This window comes from Bactrocera tryoni, chromosome 3 (assembly GCF_016617805.1).
Source record: "Bactrocera tryoni isolate S06 chromosome 3, CSIRO_BtryS06_freeze2, whole genome shotgun sequence".
NCBI classification, from domain to species: domain Eukaryota; kingdom Metazoa; phylum Arthropoda; class Insecta; order Diptera; family Tephritidae; genus Bactrocera; species Bactrocera tryoni.
Window position 1 is genome coordinate 3,642,385 of NC_052501.1, and position 18,661 is coordinate 3,661,045.

Consider the following 18,661-nt stretch of genomic DNA (forward strand, 5'->3'; position numbering starts at 1 on the left):
TAAATGTCCAAAAATTTGTTTCAAAACTGAACTTTTTTATTCACAATCCACATTTGTAAGAATATTTTCATATTAATAAAAATTTCGTATTTACATTTTAGATGAATAAGGGCATTTAATGGTGCATCAAACATTTAATGTTGATTAATAACAAATATTACATAACATTACAAATTACTTCGAACCTTCAATACATTGAAAGAATTTGCGTAAAAACTGGTTCATATGTTTAATTTACAAAAATTTGGCCAAGAAAAAGGTAAACAATCACACGTACACAAAATTTTTGGTTGCAATTGTCTATCATAGAACAATTTTTAAATAGCGCTGTTGGTTAACTAACCGGTGACTTAACCGATGGTGGCTTCAGGTTGTACATGCTATGAATGTTTTGCAATTTATTGCCTACTATAAAATTTATAGACCTTGTAGACAGTTGAAAAGGTCTTCAAATTACTATTTTATATTTGCGCGATTTGAATTTGAGATGTGACTAAAATATATTTGTCTAAATAATAAATTAATAATAAAAAAAATAATACGTTTAATAAATTCATAATAAATAAAATGAGTGATTTTCTTCAGTCTGAACTGGAGAAGGCTCAACAATGCCTTTTGGAAACTTATGAATTAGCTGAATCTTATGGGGATAATGGTATTTAAGTTGTTTAGTTACATACTTATATGCATTGAATACAATAATATAATTTTGTAGAGGAAAAAGATAGAAGTAAATATTTGCAACTGATGGAACAAATATGTCAAATTACAGAAGACGCCATTCGTAATGAAGACGCTTTGAAAGTAGCTATGGAGGAACGTACCATTGCGGATTTTGAATCAGCCTTTCAAAGAACAATAAATCGTGCCGGTAAAAAATTCCAAGCTAAAAAAACTCGAGAATATAAAGCTTTCTCTGATCGTTTGGAGGACATATCCAGAAGTGCAAGAGGCGATACTTTACAGTCAACTACAAAAAAAGACGGGGCTTTAATAGAAATGGACATGCAAGTAAACATAAATGATCCCATAACAAAAAAACGAATGGTAGATCCTGTAAAAAATACAATTTGTGGGCATATCTATGAAAGGAGCAGTATACAAGACGCAATACAAATTAAACCAACTCTTCGGTATAAATATAATTTGCGTATGGTTCAAAATATGTACATAAATAAACTAAACTTTTTTTTCAGTTGTCCTGTTGCTGGCTGTGGGAACAATCAGTATATTAATATGGCACATTTAAAGCCAGACAATGCGCTAAAATTACATCTACAACGAATAGCTGAGGGTGAAAACCACAACGATTCTGATACCGATGCTTGATTTACTTTACTTTCACTTTTTGTTTATCAATGCAAAATATATTAAGAAAAATTTTCAAATGTTTCGCATGTTTTTTTTATTTCTCAGATAAGCAAAATTGAAACTTAAATGATACATTTTTATTTATAGAAGACGTAGGCGACAATTTGGTGCACCACATTGACAGTATAGTACTTTTCCAGGCACTACGCCGACTTCATAATTATAATTCCAAGTCAGTTCCGTACCGGCCCGAATATTAGTTGAGGAAAAGAATGCTACCCAAGGGAATCGCAAGTCATGGGTATCGACAAAAACATTTTGTACGAAGAGATTGGGGGAACACGAGTGCTGTAAGTGAAGGACAATAGTCATGAAGTGTTTAGCATGGGTTGGATGAAATCGTAATTACATTAAAATAGCGTCCAAGATTTCCAATGGTTTTTGCGTCCATTACATAACACGCCTCGTCTTTTCCAAATAGGGCTCGTATAGATCTAAAAAATTTTACATATTATCGAAAATAGTTCAATTCATAAGCTATATTAAAACGTGAGATCTTACGATTCTCGTGTGGAGTCTTCATTCATATCCGCGTTAGGATTAAAATTAATTACTTGACGTTCCTGCGAGTCTTCATCGGTGTTTTGAGTCGAACTGCTACGTGTCAGTTTCTGTGCCTTATTTTTGGCGCGCGTTAAGAAGGATTTACTTGGTGTGAACTCATCATCATCTTCTGGGTCTGGTGCATATGTATCCTAATTATATGTGCATACAATATAGTATCATTTAATGTACAAACGTTATTTTTATATGCAAACCTCCTCTTCCTCAATCTCCGGGGGTTCAACGTCCGATTCGTATCCTTCCTTTATTTGTTCCGCTACTTCTATGTAATCTAATTCTGCGAAATATTCGTCGCCGGCATCTAGCCCACCCTAGCAACATAAATTGTAAGCAAAAATTTCTGGTAATTCCTATAAGTAGATTCTTACTTCATTCGCTTTTGCTTCGGTTAGCAAGTGACCAGCGTATATGCAAACAAAGCTGCCTCTGGGTACATCGTTTATACAACGTAAGCCCCATCCACGATTTGATGTTTTAAATACTTGAAGTTTCATAGCTAAATTCTGTTGTGCTACACGATTTAAGCAGTTCGCTTTGCATTTACACCTAAATATAATTTTTTTAATAACGGTAACTTTTAACATGTATGGATACAAACAATTGAGAGAACTGACCTTGAGTTACATTCATAAATTCCTGTCGGAACGTGCTCATATAAACGCTTATACTGATAACCGATTTCTGCCATTGGTGTATTTGGGTTTCCATACTTGGCGCCTGCATAAGTGAGTTGCCAACACGAACACTTTTCTTTATCCTAGAAAGAAAATTGGTTATCAACAAATATATTGGAATTATAGACAAATTATTTTGGCTAACTACCGAACAGTCTCCATCGCAGTCGCAACCAACCAAAAATTCTGGGTCAAGATTGAGATTTACACCATCTGTTGGTATACGTTGTGCAGCGTATTTACACTCAGGTGGCAATGTATTATCGTAATAGTTGACTAAGGGTATAGCCATTTTTTCTTGACCCCCTGAAATATCGCGTTTTTGTACAATAGCTGATTCGATTACATATTCTGCCAAACAACTGGTCTCATGATGGAAGTCAAAATTATCAACGTTTAGTGCGTTATCTGTTACACGAAGGTAACGACGCACTTCCTCCATATTACGCATAATTTTTCCACACGGTGCACGGTATGCCACTATTTTTTTGTTCTTTAAACGCAATATCGGTCTTTCCCAACCAGAGAGCAATGGTTTAGACAGTGGGCTGTAGGCGCTTAGATTATGAGGAATTTTAAATAAACACGACGATGAGCATTTATGAGTGCGATATGTTAATGGAGGCAAATCTCGTTTAGCAGTATAATAGACAACCTAGAAATAAACAGAATTGCCTCAGAATATATTTATGCCAAATATACAATAGCGCAGCATACCTTTCCTTTTGGCTTGTTTTCATCTTCAAGATAAATCGTAGAGTTGTTTAAGTGACGCACTGTGGGTAATGACGACGTATGCGCTTGCGCGCTACTTGCTGTTGCCGAATCTGTTGATAAGCGGCTCACGCTCTTTTTAGCAACTGCCCGTGGCTCAGTAGACGACACACGTTCACGTTCACGCTCCTTTACTTGCTCCTGTTGCGCGGTAGTTGCCTCCTCATCGGCGGTGTAACGAATAAATGGTTCAGTGCGCTAATGAAAAAAAAAACAAGGTAACATTTAATCAGTTTGCAAGTGGTTCACATAGTTATATTTTACTCTGGCCAGTCGTGGTAAAGGTAGTGTGTCCTTTTGTAAAGTTTTCTGGTACTCCTTAAAAACTGGTCCCAAACGCAGCGATCCTCTATAAATCCACTCCGTATGACTTTTTGGCCCCTCGAATTGCATTTGTATTAAGCTACAATCAATATCTACAACTCGTGCATAAATCCATTTGCCATTTGACTCCGTGGTCATACTTTGCCCTTTCTGAGTTTGCACCATTGGCCGGTTGATGGAGTACTGTGTTAGGTATTTTTGTATAAATTCTCGAGATGCAGGATGTACGTCCTCCCACACATGATCGGAAACGTTGCACACCAAGCGAACATCTTTGTGCGAAACATACTGGGTGTAACCGTCATCATAGAATATTAAATACCTAAAAATTATGTAAACAGCAATAAATAAAAAAAAATAAAGTAAGAATATTAATGTGAAATACCGATATTTGTTGTTCGGTTTCAATGGTTCTGCAATAATTCCCGGGTAAAAAGCACTCTGTATCATCATCTTTTCTTTACCTCGCGACAAAGAAGTGGCATCGAAATAAGCAATTACACGTGAACCTTAGGGGAAATGTATTCTGATGTACAACAAATATCGTAAGAGATTATCTAGAGTAATATTTACCGATAGGAAGCCGGAACTTGGGAGGATCGTAGTAGGCCAAATGTTTCGCCGATACAGTTTTCATCATTTGATATTGCAGCTTTAAAAACTTGACTTTATAATTCGGTACCTTTGAGTTCGAACCTAAAAGCGAGCTAGATTCCACTTGCTCAAACACCTTGCAGGGCACCCAACTAGCTATTGCCTTATTCTTCACTGCATAATAAATTTGATTAATCTCGATAGGTGGCCGTAATATTTCTCCAACTGGGGGACAAGGCTAAGAAATGTGACGGTTTATTACGATTAGTCAGAAAGATATCGAATAAAATAAAACTTACTGTGACTTCAGGGAATGAATAAGGTAAGTTGGTGTTCAAATCCAATGGTTGGAACTGTCGTAATCTTATTTTCGGACATTGGTAAAGTGAACTGTACATTTGGTCAGCCTTCCGCTGCAGTGATCGCAATAACTCATCATTTAGCTTCGACTCCTCTTCCAATCTACGGGCACGGGTCTCTAAAATTGTCTTTGACCAAGTTAACTGATTTTGTATTTCCAATTTTTCGAGTACATTTTTAATCGAGCTTTCCAGTTCAGCCTCTATTAGATCTAAATTCGCTTGAGTAAATGACCCTTTCACTAAAAAACATAGTAATCGGCAAGAATTTCATTATGAACATATAAATATATATATACCCGTTTGAATTTGTTGCGTTGTAGACGTTTCGTCATCATCGTCGCTGCTGTCTGTGATTTCCACAAACTCAGGACCTTGGACATTAATATTTTTTAAAAGTAAAGGTTGTTTAGCTTTCAATAAACCGCAGTATTCCTAGAAAATATTTTTTTGTTAATTAATATTTTACAAACATTTCTGCTTACCTCATAAGTGTCAAGAGCACAGTCATAACATTCTAGGCAAATGTACTGCTTTTGGCTACGTCTCTTCTTTACTTTATAGTGGCTTAAAGCGAATTGGGGTACTAAGAAAAATTGTTTGTGCTTCCGGGCACAATCGTGATTGATACACTCCTGGTTGTAGAATATTTCAATCTGTTCCATATCATTCGATTCGCGTGTCTGTGGTAGTACTGCAGTTTCCATTAATAAATCTGGTTCCGTAACCGATTCTTTAATAGATGAATCCTTTGTGTTATCTGTATTTGTGCTCTCTTCAACATGATCTCTATTTATACTGTTGACACTATTTTCGTAAGATAAAGCAGCAGCCGTTTTTGCAATCGCAGATGAGGTGGATTCCTCATCATTTACTTTCTCTTTGTGCGTGTTATTTTCTAACCGATTTACATTTTCATTTTCATCTTCGTCATCATCATCATCTATTTCGATTACTGGAATATAAGAAGCGCTCCTTGTTTCAGTTATTTCTACATCTGGGTCCTCCTCTGTTTTCGTTTCTTCATTGTCATCATCTATTTCAATGATATTTCCAGGTGCACACTGGTTGCGATCTAATTTATCAATCGTCAAATTTTCATTGTTTGTTTCACTGTTACGGTTGTCTATAGTTGACTCATTGGGATTAGAGTTACTACCTTGGAGAGAAGTTGAAGGAGCTTCTGTGTTTGTTTCATTAGGGGAAGATGGTTTTTCGTCAATTACGAGTGGTAATGATTCTTGGCTATCTTCGTTTCCTTCATCACTTAGGCTTCCAGGAATTTGTAAATTATGACTGCTTATTTCCATAGGTTCCATTTGGTCATCAATTTTGGGTTCTGACGATTTACTTATTAAACCTTTTTCTAATTCTAACTGTATATCATTTGTCTCGATAGAAGGTGAAGACTCAATTATCTGATCAGCTACCTTATTTTCTTTATTCATACTAACAACTTCATTATTTTTTGATGCTATGTCTGTTTCCTCCGTTAATTCGGCTACATCCATTTCTTCACCCTTCTCAGAACTTGTAGTACATTGTTCACTTGTTCCTGTAATTTCCATTTTATTTATTTTTTTGTTTTGTGTAATACTTTCGGTAGTTTTATCAATACCTCCTTCATTTAGAGGTTTAACTTCTTCAATAATACATGTCCTTTCGTCATTTTTATGAATGATATCGTCGCCTTTCACATTTTTGTAATTTTCTTCATTAACCTTTTCATTTTCCGTTACATCTGCCAATTGGATTTCATCAATTTCGGATTCTATATGCTCTGTTTTTTGTTCTTCAGACATTTTTAACTTCCTTTAGTTTGTGTAATTTACTTTCGTAGTATTTTTCAATTCTTACAAATGGTTAGCGGAAAACTAAAATGCGGTATAAACAAATGTTATTGGAGCGTTGCCACACTTCTTTGTAGCACTGATAATGTTAAAATATTATATACACAGTGAAAAAAGGAGGAATTAGAGCGTAACTCGACATTCTTAACTTTTTCAAAGTTTAATCTAAAGTTAGATTAATTTTACTAGGAAGAGCTGCAATATATTACAACACTTGAAAATATAAATATGAAGAAATTAAACTTTTATACCAAAAATATATTATTCCGAATAATTTGTGTAAGATAAAGTAAATTGAACAGAACAAAGATTTAAACTTTTTTTATACCTATCAAATTCCGAAACAGGCAGTTGACAATTTACAATTCCATATTTGTAAAATTTTCACAAAACAGATAAAATATGATTTTAATTCTTTAAACATTCGTTATTCATTATTATGTCTGATAGTAGTAATATTACAGATAAAAATATTAAACATGGTAATGCCAACTCAATAATTTCGATAACATCATATTAAAATCATATCGAATGAAATACCCCAACTTGCGACAGACAGCTGCTATCTCTAGAAAATGTATTGGAAAATGTTGTCGTGAAGTAATTGAACCAAATATATTTGTTAAATCTGAAAGAAAAAGTGAATACTATCAATTGTGAAGTTAATGTAAAGTTCAATTGAAGTGAGAATTAAAATTTGTAGGAAGGAATTCAATTAATTATAGTTAAAAGCGTAGAATTAACTTAAAACCTTGATACTTATAAAAAAATAACGAAGGATAGAATAGAGGTGTGATGTCAGAGTTGCAACGCTAGCTTATGAGTAATGAGTAACAAAATTTTGAAAATAGCTGCATATATTGAATGAATAAATTTCCTTTAATTTTTGTTTACAAGAGTGCTTGCATTAATAACATTTGCAAATTGTATTAAGGTTTTATTCATTTTCTCTTGCCATTTAAATATTTAGTTGTTAGATTAACATTCCAATTAGACTGTTTGTGGCGTTCCAATTGAAATTAGACCATTTAAGCAACTCTACAGAAGTATTAAGGTATATAAGTGCGTTATGTGTGTTAAGACAAAATCGATTTACAACTGTCAGAATTTTTCTGTTTATCGATTTTGTGATAAGAGAATTTTGGAAAAGTTTTCTTCTTGAATGAACAGAAGTATCACCGTATCTTCATAGTACAGATTAATTTGCCGTTGAAGTTGTGTTGGATCGAGAAAGAGTACACTGGATTTAAATAATGAATTTAGATTTTGCGAAATTGTGCGGCAAACATGCTGCCATTTATGAGGCATATTACAAACAGGTACGGAGGAGGGATGACATGGAAAAATTAGTTCTGTTGCGTACAACCGCTATGCAGTGGATACGCCTATTGATTTTTACTTATACTTTTGTCGTGTTAAAGGTTTAATTTGTGTTTGTATTCTTGTTTTCGAACTTCGTGAATGTGTAGATTGACCCAAAGGGTTCTGGTGCTATAGAAGCGATGACGGCTGCGAAATTTTTAAAAAAATCTGGTCTTAGTGATGTTGTGCTTAGCCGAGTTTGGGATTTATCAGATCCTAACGGAAAGGGTTTTCTTGATAAGCCTGGTTTCTTTGTTGCATTAAAACTCGTGTCACTGGCTCAAGCTGGTCAAGTGATAAATATGAGTAATATATACACGGAAACAGCGAATCCACCAAAAGTTGTAAGTACAATATTTCTAAATAATACGTAAAATTTATTATTGTACTACTATATAAATTAGATTACACAACTGCATGTTTTCCATGAAATATTTATTTCGTTTTATTTATTTGATTGCTTTTTAACAAATAATTAAAATGCACATATAGAAAAATTAACAAAAATATGATCTGATTGCTTACTCTTTCATTCACCAGGGTGATATCCCAAAAATTTTACCACCTCGCATACAAACAGTTCCAGTGGCTAGCGTAGGTACTATAAGTGGCGATTGGTCTATTAGTGTCATAGATCGTTTGAAATATGAGCAACTTTTCGAGACCCTAAAACCCATTAATGGAATGTTGCCGGGCAACAAAGTCAAGGGTGTGCTCATGGACTCGAAACTGCCTATGGATACTTTGGGAAAAATTTGGGATTTAGCTGATCAGGACAAAGATGGTAACCTGGATAAGCATGAATTTATCGTGGCAATGCATCTTGTTTATCAAACATTGGAAAAACGCACTGTACCCGATGTGCTACCGCCAGAGTTGCGCAAGCCTAATTCCGGTGGAGGTCCACCGCCAAAGCCTGCTCCGCCAATTGTGTCAAGCAATTCGGCAACAATGCCACGTGCCCCAAGTGGTGAAGGATTTGGGGATGGTGGTTTTGTGGCCAACTTTCCCAAAGATATAGCACCTCCACCAGCTATACCACCGCTGCCTGTCGCGATACCAACAATGACACGTGTTCCACCTGTCGGTGCAAGTGGTGTTCAATCACAACCGCTTATATCAACCGATCCGCTAATACCCATCGGCGCGCCACCTTCCGTAACAGCTAGTGCTGATTGGGTTGTTAGTCCAGCCGAGCTGAAACGTTTTGAAATAACATTCAGAGATTCAGACCGAGACAAGGATGGACTTGTATCGGGGCTTGAAGTGAAGAATGTGTTCATACAATCGGGCGTACAGCAAAACTGTTTGGCGCATATTTGGTGAGAATAAAACAAAATCAAAATAAGCTTCACTATTTTAGTAATAAATATTAAAATAATTAATACATGGTAAAAAAACTTATTGTTTCGCTAGTCATTTTATGGCAATAATAAAATAATTCTATTTTTACAGGGCTCTTTGTGACACAAACCAGTCAGGAAAATTAACTCTTGAACAATTCGCTTTGGCTATGTGGATGGTGGAACGTAAACAGAAGGGCATCGAGCCACCTCAGGTACTGACAGCCAACATGGTACCACCGTCTATGCGTAGCATCGTATCTGGCGTAGATTTGCAACCACAAGTAAACCGCATTGTCGCATTTGTTTTATGCATATATAATATTCTCGTACACAATTCGTAAACAGGAACCTAAACCGACTTATTCTAATCCTGAGCTAGAAATGATCTCCAAGGAAATCGAAGAGCTTGCCAAGGAGCGCCGTGCTTTGGAAACAGAAATTGCACAGAAAGAAGCAGATATACGCATAAAATCGGGCGAAGTTCGTAGCCTACAGGTTAGCAATATATATGCGTGTATATTAGCAAATTTTGGAATTGAAGAAAATTTTTGTTTTTAGAGCGAATTGGACACGTTGTCAGCTACATTAAAACAGTTGGAAAATCAACGTGGTGAGGCACAGAAACGTTTGGATGACTTGAAAGCACAGGTAAATGCTGAATGACTTATTTACTGCCTTTAAACTTTTAAGCTTGCTTGCTCGAAAATGAGTACTCAATAATTATAAAAATTTTACTCAAATTGCAATATATAAATTTGATTTAAATTGGAATTTATTATTTTTTATTTCTTTCATATGTGAAAACATTCAAAATTGCTGCACATATATTTCTTATTTTTCTTCGCCGTGCGTGTGTGCCTTGCATTATGCTCCTCATTTCTTTGCACCCTCCAACCACTTTTACTACCAAAAATTCAAAAAATTCGCATCATTGCTCGAAATCGGTTGACAAAATTAACAAAAAAACATACTCATTAGAGCATTGACTACCAGACGGTACTAAAAAACATGACTTTAGATATATCTCAGTTAAGAGTGCAGGTTTGTTTTATTTATGATTTTGCTATGATTTGTTTTGTTATTGTTTCGTATATTTCGTGTTATTGCCTTACAATTAGTCAAACATTACCTAATCTTTCCTTATTGTAATCGTTCTTAAATAAAAAAAAATACAATTTTTCGTACAAAACTACTCCGTTAATATAACTTTCGTTGTATGTATGTATGTATGTATGTCAGCACAAAAAATCGCCTAATATTATAATCGACTTTAGTGTTTGTTCGCATTGCACACTATAATTGGAGTACATAAAATTTTAAATTGGAAAAAGTATACGTGTAGTAAGCTTTTTTTCGTCTCAACCCAAAATGTAAGACATTTCATTTCATTTTAGGTAACCAAAATACGAGATCAATGTCAAAAACAAGAGGAAACCATAAACGAGCAAGAGGGTGAACTAAATGCAAAACGCTCTGAGTTGCAAAAATTAAAAGACGAGGAAGCTGCGTTGCAAAAGGAGTATGATCAAAATAATCGAGAGCTGCAGAAGCTAACACAACATTTACAAAATACCCAATTACAAATTAGTTCGGTAAGAATGTATAATTGTAAAATAGTTATTTTAAATACCTAAGCTTTTATACGCATTGCTTTTACCCTAACCACAGGTACGCTCGATGGTAACACAATTACTGGAAACTCAACGTCAAATGACTGATGCGTTGTTGATGTGTCGTGCGGCCATCTCAAATCAAGACGCAGAGTTGGTGTCCGAGTATCAATTAAAAATCGAACCAGACTTCAATGAAGCGCGCCAACTACTTGAAAAGAAAGTAGAGGAACCAAAAGCGGACGATCCATTTGGGGAAAATAGTACTGTGGAATTAACAACGAAAACTACAAACGGATTCGCCAGTAATGGCTTTGGTAATGACCCTTTCACAGCAAATAGCGGCAGTGCAACTATTGGTCGCACTGGATTTGATGACAGCTTTACGGCTACAAGTGGATTTGGTGAAAGCGGATTCGATGGTTTTGGTAGCAATAGCGGCTTTAGTCAACCAGCAAAGGATCCCTTCGGCGGAGATGCTTTCGCAAATAAACCTAGTAATGCAATAACGCCTGAGGTACGTTAGACGTTTAATCCTAGTTAAAATTTGTGCTTATTTGTTAACATTATGGCAGCCGGGTAAAGATGACTTCGGAAGTGATCCATTTGCCGCGTTACATGCACCTACCGGACAGGGTCAAGTGTTAAGCCCAAATGCCCAAAAATCTGGACCACCACCGAGGCCTGAGTCGCCAAGTCCAGCTTTGCCACCAAAGAAATCGAAGGTGCCACCTCCGCGTCCAGCACCACCACGCCCAATGCAGGTGAGTTAAAATTGTGAATGATAGCAGTTACGATAGAATTAATGCTTAATTATTTGAATTTTCATACATACAAATTAAAAATATTTTACTCAAAGTTGCTGTCCCATTTAACTTATTATGTGTCAAAATGTGATTAAAATTATAAACACGATAAATTAACCTTGCCACGTAGTCTCAAACCCCCAGCAGAAAACGTTGGAAATCGTATAAAATATATAATATTTTATAAATGATGAGCGTGATGAACTGAGTCGTTTTAGCTATGCCTGTTTGTCCGTCTCTATAAACACGAACTAGTTCCTCAGTCTTTGAGGTATCCATGTGAAATCTTGCAGCTGTCTTTTTATCCCCAAGAAGCTGCTGGTTTGTGGGGATGCCGATAGCGGACCACTATAGTATATACATATGTAGCTGCGTACAAACTAAAAGATCAGCATCACGTTCTTGTGTGGACAACTTTTTTAATTGTTAAAATACCTTTACGAAATTTGGTATAAATTATTAGCCAAGCCAAGTGCACAATAGACCTAAGGTCGCGGTGCAATCCCCGTCTATTTATCCAAGCGATGGCTATAATCTCACTGACCCATCCAAATCCAGTTGTTGTATGGATTTTTTTATTTGAGAACATTTTATTTCTCTTATTTAAAGAATCATTGACTATTGAATACTTTATTAAAACGGTGAACGTTCTATTACAGGGACCTGCACGGCCTGTTCAACCAGCTTCCGACGCTTTCGGTTCTAACACGTCCGGCGGAGGTGGTGGTTTTGCTGACTTTGCAGATTTCGACAATAAGGTTGGTAACAATTTTACAGTACGTTGGGATCGTTGGTAATGCATGCATGCCACACTGGCACTAACATATTCCTTAGGCATAATCCCTGAGTCACACTATTTGTTCTTAGACCTAACATTAATAACACCACGTTTTATTTAATATTTATCAAAATTATTATTATTTTTTATTTTAAGTAGTTGATTTTGTTATGATTAATTTTTTGTTTACAACAACATTTGCTAACCAATAAAATTTGAAGTATTGTTTTGAGTTAATACAACAAAAAGGTAATTGAACAATTATTTTCATTTATAGTCTGTATAAATCAGTATTAAATATCACATCACAACTATTCAATATTTTTCGATCATAAAGAAACAGTTTTATTACATACATATTTACGCACAAGTGTTACAAATCCCTTCCAAAGTTGAAGTCATAGTTTTTTTATTTAATTTTTCGCTTGCAAAGTTCTTAGTTTTTATATTAATTTAAATAGTGCCAAGCTGTTTACTTGCCAGCTTTCCTGGTTAATTTTTGTAGTCACTTTTTCCACCATTGTGTTCAACTTGCCGATAAAACTAACAGTGCGCTTCCATTTTCTGAAACTCTATTTGCAGTGAACATCATATTATCAATCACGTTTATATAAATATTAAGTAAAAGTTATTTAACTATAAGTGTTTTTTCTTATCAAAACAAAGCAGACAAAAAAGATAAACCATGACATACGAATACATACCCATGAATCCATATATCTACATACTTAGAAAATGAAGGAAATGAATGAGACATATAAGATAAAGAGTCGTTAATATTCTTAGTTAATTTAAATATAAATTATAAAAAATGCATAAAATCGAAAAATTCCAAAACAATTATAGGTAAATTGTATTATGAAATGAATAATAAAAATAGAATTCAATATTATCATATTACCACTAATACTTAACATATTACACTCGTTCACGTACCTAACCAAACATACTACTGCTATACATTGTGAAAAAAAACAAAGCTTCGTTTGAAATGCAAGGACCTATACATATTTTTTAGCAATCTTATGCCGACTAATTACTAAAGAGTAGACTATGCATATACGTTTATCAATATGATGAAAACGCTTTCTCTAACCATGTACTGAAGACGAGTAAGGATGTCAAGATAGGCACGAAAATCAAACATTCCAAGCTCAATGCCATGAAGAGCTATGCAAATTTTTAAAGTTATTTCAAAATATACATTTGTTTGTTTGAACTCAATTTTATTAAATAATAGCATAATCAGACTAACGACTAAAATACTTCCGTTATTTACGTATTGTGTTTTACTTTAGAGAAATGCTTCAGTACATGGTTATACAAATGGTTATCATGTCCATTGTTCATTAATTAATTGAAAATTAACAGTTAAATAATTAGTATGATTTTAACTACTTAACTTTAACCGTTATATACTAGTATTGTGAAAATTATTATACTACATACAATAACTATAAACATTCTGAGTCCTCATTCATTACCACAAGTATATCATCAAAAATATACACATTAACTGTTACTTGAAATACAAAAAAGTAATTATATCGTTACCAAAATGATTTTAAGCTGATACAAAACATATAAACTGAAATCATAACTGTTTCCGTTACTAATCATATGTATTCAAATAAGTTCCACTTGTATTAACATCACATTTTGCCATGCGAGTCTTTTATATATAATTTTTTATGCCTGGTAAATTTAAGAGCAATAAAAGCTAGGTATGATGTTTATTTTGACATGGTCTCTGGCTCGCAGTTGGGTCTTATTTCAAGAAAATTGTTTCGGAATTGTATTTTTGTCCACCCTAGGTTTGTTTTCCGCTTTAAATTTTGGAAACTGATTTCATTAAGTGGTGTCTTTCTAATTCACTATAAAATAAATTATAATAACTCCGAATTTCACAAATAAAAAGCTGATTTATCCATGGCTGTCAATAGTTAAACGGTACTATTTCAATCTGTCGACCGTGCAAAGACCATTTAATTCTTATGTGTTCATATCCACACTTCATTTATTTTGTTTAATTTTCAAGAAATTTTTCTTTGAATTCTTATTCAAACGGTTTTATATAGATGAAATATAAATACGTATGTATGTACGTATGTATGTATATGAACGATACTCGAAAGTTTAATTTTCTGCAGAAATAGTGCAGCTGTTCATAGCCCTGAACTCTGCATCTTCTCCAAAATGTTTTTTTTTGTATATACTCATGTTTTCAATAAAACTGTACAAACGTAACACTCATGCGTACACTAATACTGAAGACATTCAATAAACATTTCACATATTCGTTAATGTTAAATATTCAAATAAGTCTATATGTATGTATATCCTTAAATCACATTGGTCACACATGGAGGAGCACACAGAAATTTTTATTGCATCTGCACTATACCTTGAGTGTGAAAGCAAGGATTTATCTAGACGTTGAAGGCGTTCATTACTTATTATTGTATTGTATTGTATGTTACAAAACGAACTATAGCCGCATATAAAAATAGTAAATAATAATGAAATGCCTACGTAAATACATATATAAAACCCCAAAAAAAAAATGAAAGTATCAAAAGAAATAGCTTATGACTATTAAAATGGCATAAAACTGAAATTGATGATACTATTTCACCAAATATTAAGAAAATAAAAGTAATTGATGCAAAGTTCCGATTCTCCTGTTTCTTCTTATTCAAACACAAAATTTGAACAACGAACTTGACTTTTAAAAAAGTTTAAGCATTACTTTACATTTGCAATATTTTAGTAATCATTAAAAATTCGCATAGTAATAGAAATAACTTGAATAGTAGGCCTGTCCACAAGTAAGTAAATACAAAAATAAATGCATATGTTGTGGTTTTGGAGTACTAACTAAACTTTTTTGTTTCTCTTTATTAAATTTTATTTTTGTATGTATGTATGTCTGTATAATATAGTTTATTTTGAATGTACTTTGGATTATTTGCTAACTTATAGTTTTGTAATGTAAATTTGTACGCACCTTTTTAAAAAAATGTATAATTTGATTTAATTGATTATTTCTTTGTTTTGAATTGGGTTTGTTTCTTTTATTTGGCATTTCATCTTCTCGAATGCACCCGCGCTCGTCCACATGCATACACAATGGCAACTGAACATCAACTTGTTTATCAAATTTAAATATGGCTACAGGTCTCGAGCATTCCACCGCCTATAGCATTCCCTCCACAATTAACATCTGCACTTGTGTCATATAACACTACAAACAGCAAAAGCAGTAGCTCATTCGACATGCCCATAATTACAAAGATTGTCACACCAGTCACCACCACTACATTCGCATCGGTATCAAGCTCATCGCCATCTACGTCAGTGTCTACATTAACGGCAATCGCAAACAATTCCAACAACTCATCTACAATGTCCTCGTCTATAAATGATAACTTAACGCGTTCCATCACACCGCTGCAGCAGGCGTCCGCTGTAACGTCCTTGTTCGTGAGTAAATCGAGCGAAACAATAGCAGATGCTTCCGTGGAGAATGTGCGAGAAAGCCGAGCATCTATTATTAGTGGTCCGACAGATTTTTCAGATGATCCCTTCAAGGACTATCGTTATGAGGATCCATTTAGTATTAAAGATCCGTTCGCAGATGATGAAGATATAGATACGGATCCGGAGAAGATTTTCAAGGATGACTTCTCAGGTGATATATAAAATTGTTATATTTTTTTGTACATAATAGTATTTTAGTTATTAACTTTTATTTATATACAATATTTTACTTGCGAATTTCCTTGTGAGTTTGATGATTTTACGATTTAAAACATTTTTGTTGTAGACGATGATAAGGCCAAGACTTCATCTACTGGTTTTACGGCAAACAGCACCAATACTCAAGCCTTTGTAGTTAGCAATAAATCTGCAACTCCGTTAAGCGCTGATTTTCTTGACCAGTTCGATGCTTTCAATTTGAATCCTAGTCCTGTGCCTTCACAACAGTCTTCAACATCGGGCGGCTTAACAGGTATAGGTTTTGGCAGTGGGGGTCAGAGTAGTATTAGTAGCTCAAGTAAGAAATCGAATAGCGTTACACCTATTCCACATGCAATGGGGGCCGAAGTTAGTGGCGTTGGTGGTAGTTTATTTGATGACTTCGCCAATTTTGATACATTTGGTGCTACGAAACCGAAAGCGACAGTTGCGCTGTCTTCTTTGGGGGAACTGGATGCTGCATTCAAAAGCAACAACTCAGAAGAGCCAAAACCCAAGGCAAATGATTCCTTCTTCGAAGCATTTAATGATAATTTTGATAACAATTCTAATCGTGATGTGCAGACAAGTACACTAACTGGGAAGTCGAACACAAACATTTTCGATCCCTTTGGTGATAGCAAGGCAAATTTGGATGCATTTGATGCCTTTAGCACTTCCAAGCGCACTGATTCAGCCTTTGTAGATCCTAAAGGAAATTCGGCCATTACTAAATCATCTAAAGTGTTTGATGACTTCAATGACAATGCATTCGAAGATGACTTCTTTAAGATAAAAGACAATAATGCAAATGCTAACTTTGATGTCAAGTTGACAACTACGCTCTCAAATAATGCTAATACTAAAGACGATAGCTTTGGAAAATTCGATGAACTCAACAACAGTCTTAATTTTACAAACGATTTTGATACTGCTTTAAATAACTCAAAAAATTTAACTGATAATGAAGAGGTAAAATCTTTATCGGCGTTTCGTAAAGATGCACTAGGAGCTACGGCATTAACGAAAGTACAAAATATCACAACTCTAAGTAAGGTGTCAAATCCAGATGTAGCCCTTGCTGTAGTTGGCGCAGCTGGGGAAAATGGTGACAAAGTTGCAGAAAAATTCGCTGCCGACTACTCCAAAGCAGATACATTCGAGTTGGATTTGCAAGAGGCGCTTAAACGCAGTATGCTGGAAAATTAAGAATTGATATTAAATCTCGACATACCACTTTGTATAATTATTATTAATTTCGATGTATTTATAACTCTATATACATACATATTTCGCTGTTATAAATATATTGTGAAAGTAGTAATATAGTTCGCCATAATAAAATGGAAATTAGACATAACTAGGAATATGGGCGTTGCCCGTTCAACGATTCACTCAATGGTGATAAAAACCTTATTTATATGTCATTTATAATCGGTTTTGCTCAGATTTTGTACTCATACTTTTATTTACATCATGAATGATTATTTTATACTTAAAACTATCTGTTAAACCACCTTATTTTGCCTAGAGTTGTATTTGTGTTGCGTATCATATGACTAGTTTTGTAAAATTTGTCTTTGGAAACTATTTTTTATGCGTATAAAATTTGTAATTCGGATTTTTGGATTTATACTGCGTTTGTTTTCACACTGCGGGCATCACATTATACTTGTACAATCCTAAATATTTGCAAAAAATAAGACAGCAATGCGGTACAAATAATTGTTTTTAGATTTGAAAATCCATTTCTTACAATCTTTAGTACACATAATTTGATTACCAACCAAAAATTATCTAAAAATTCCATAATTTAAATTTTGTATTATTAACTTTATAAATTATTTTTGTTTAGCTATATGAAAAACTTATCATTTAAAAGTACATTTATAATAAAATGCGAAGCATGATTATACATATACCACTACCAGATGTTTAAAATTTATGATAATACATAGTAGCTTTCACAGGTTGTTTTCTTATATCGCAGAAGTGTATTTATTTGTACGGCAGCTATATCCTATAGTAGTTTGATCAGAACAATTTCTCCGGTATCAATGATCGTTGCCTTGGGCAATGATCCATGTCGAATTTCGTGATGATATCTCGTCAAATAAAAAAGTTGTCCATACAAGGACATGTACTTATCATTCAGTTTGTATGACAACTATATATGCCTGTACATATGTATATGCTATAGTGGTTTGATATCGCCTTTTTCAACAAATAAGCTGCCTGGTAGAAAGAACATTGTTTGAAAAAGTATTTAAATGAGGTCTGATAATGTAAAAACGTGATTAAATATTTAAAAATTAAAAAAAAATTGAAACCGGTTCTAAATTATGGGTATTATTGCCGTCACTAGTTTGAACCCGTTGTTTTTGTTCCGGTCAGCTGATTTAGTTACAAATTAGTTTTGTAAAAATTTAAAGGCTGGCACTAATATTTTAAAAATTGCGATTCTCAAAACATGATTTTATTTGAATAAAGCAATAAAAAATTAGTTTTATC

At 34.1% G+C, this 18,661-nt stretch overlaps 3 protein-coding genes across 17 annotated transcripts; 2 read left to right on the top strand and 1 right to left on the bottom strand.

Moving 5' to 3' along the window:
* Positions 1-494: 494 nt before the first annotated feature.
* LOC120770927 (E3 SUMO-protein ligase NSE2-like) lies at positions 495-1,393 on the top strand. Of its 2 annotated transcripts, none has more exons than XM_040098631.1 (3): positions 495-655; positions 773-1,133; positions 1,197-1,393. In XM_040098631.1, exons 1-3 carry the CDS (start codon positions 568-570, stop codon positions 1,327-1,329), a joined length of 582 nt encoding a protein of 193 aa, XP_039954565.1. In that variant the 5' UTR covers positions 495-567; the 3' UTR covers positions 1,330-1,393. The 2 variants fall into 2 exon arrangements, with proteins under 2 accessions (XP_039954565.1, XP_039954564.1); XM_040098630.1 differs by having other exon boundaries at positions 716-1,133; positions 1,197-1,388.
* On the bottom strand, positions 1,387-6,528 carry LOC120770925 (histone-lysine N-methyltransferase eggless). 2 transcript variants are annotated; one of them, XM_040098629.1, is made up of 15 exons: positions 6,279-6,528; positions 5,146-6,215; positions 4,960-5,095; positions 4,601-4,902; positions 4,281-4,539; positions 4,093-4,216; positions 3,648-4,029; positions 3,327-3,581; positions 2,758-3,264; positions 2,550-2,692; positions 2,304-2,481; positions 2,130-2,246; positions 1,873-2,066; positions 1,721-1,805; positions 1,387-1,659 (listed from the first exon to the last, which is right to left on the bottom strand). In XM_040098629.1, the coding sequence occupies exons 1-15, from the start codon at positions 6,460-6,462 to the stop codon at positions 1,453-1,455; spliced, it is 4,143 nt and encodes a 1,380-aa protein (XP_039954563.1). In that variant the 5' UTR covers positions 6,463-6,528; the 3' UTR covers positions 1,387-1,452. The 2 variants fall into 2 exon arrangements, with proteins under 2 accessions (XP_039954563.1, XP_039954562.1); XM_040098628.1 differs by having other exon boundaries at positions 5,146-6,528.
* A 566-nt stretch (positions 6,529-7,094) lies between these two features.
* On the top strand, positions 7,095-18,051 carry LOC120770212 (epidermal growth factor receptor substrate 15-like 1). Of its 13 annotated transcripts, none has more exons than XM_040097467.1 (14): positions 7,095-7,177; positions 7,681-7,829; positions 7,980-8,216; positions 8,413-9,194; positions 9,328-9,499; positions 9,564-9,713; positions 9,777-9,866; positions 10,197-10,259; positions 10,613-10,810; positions 10,887-11,345; positions 11,404-11,592; positions 12,294-12,392; positions 15,590-16,103; positions 16,239-18,051. In XM_040097467.1, the coding sequence occupies exons 2-14, from the start codon at positions 7,764-7,766 to the stop codon at positions 17,357-17,359; spliced, it is 4,140 nt and encodes a 1,379-aa protein (XP_039953401.1). In that variant the 5' UTR covers positions 7,095-7,177; positions 7,681-7,763; the 3' UTR covers positions 17,360-18,051. The 13 variants fall into 13 exon arrangements, with proteins under 13 accessions (XP_039953401.1, XP_039953407.1, XP_039953408.1 ...); XM_040097473.1 differs by having other exon boundaries at positions 7,096-7,193; positions 7,703-7,829; XM_040097474.1 differs by having other exon boundaries at positions 7,100-7,193; positions 7,708-7,829.
* Positions 18,052-18,661: the final 610 nt, after the last annotated feature.

What these genes read in the sequence shown, in the direction of transcription:
- LOC120770927 (XM_040098630.1), top strand. Translation starts at nt 568, where the DNA reads ATGAGTGATTTTCTTCAGTCTGAACTGGAGAAGGCTCAACAATGCCTT. An exon ending in TGAATCTTATGGGGATAATG is followed by an intron (nt 656 to 715) that starts GTATTTAAGTTG and finishes ATAATTTTGTAG; the next exon opens with AGGAAAAAGATAGAAGTAAA. An exon ending in CAAATTAAACCAACTCTTCG is followed by an intron (nt 1,134 to 1,196) that starts GTATAAATATAA and finishes CTTTTTTTTCAG; the next exon opens with TTGTCCTGTTGCTGGCTGTG.
- LOC120770925 (XM_040098628.1), bottom strand. Translation starts at nt 6,462, where the DNA reads ATGTCTGAAGAACAAAAAACAGAGCATATAGAATCCGAAATTGATGAA. An exon ending in AACGCAACAAATTCAAACGG is followed by an intron (nt 4,903 to 4,959) that starts GTATATATATAT and finishes TATGTTTTTTAG; the next exon opens with TGAAAGGGTCATTTACTCAA. An exon ending in CCGAAGCAAAAGCGAATGAA is followed by an intron (nt 2,247 to 2,303) that starts GTAAGAATCTAC and finishes TTATGTTGCTAG; the next exon opens with GGTGGGCTAGATGCCGGCGA.
- LOC120770212 (XM_040097467.1), top strand. Translation starts at nt 7,764, where the DNA reads ATGAATTTAGATTTTGCGAAATTGTGCGGCAAACATGCTGCCATTTAT. An exon ending in GCGTAGATTTGCAACCACAA is followed by an intron (nt 9,500 to 9,563) that starts GTAAACCGCATT and finishes ATTCGTAAACAG; the next exon opens with GAACCTAAACCGACTTATTC. An exon ending in GCGAAGTTCGTAGCCTACAG is followed by an intron (nt 9,714 to 9,776) that starts GTTAGCAATATA and finishes TTTTGTTTTTAG; the next exon opens with AGCGAATTGGACACGTTGTC.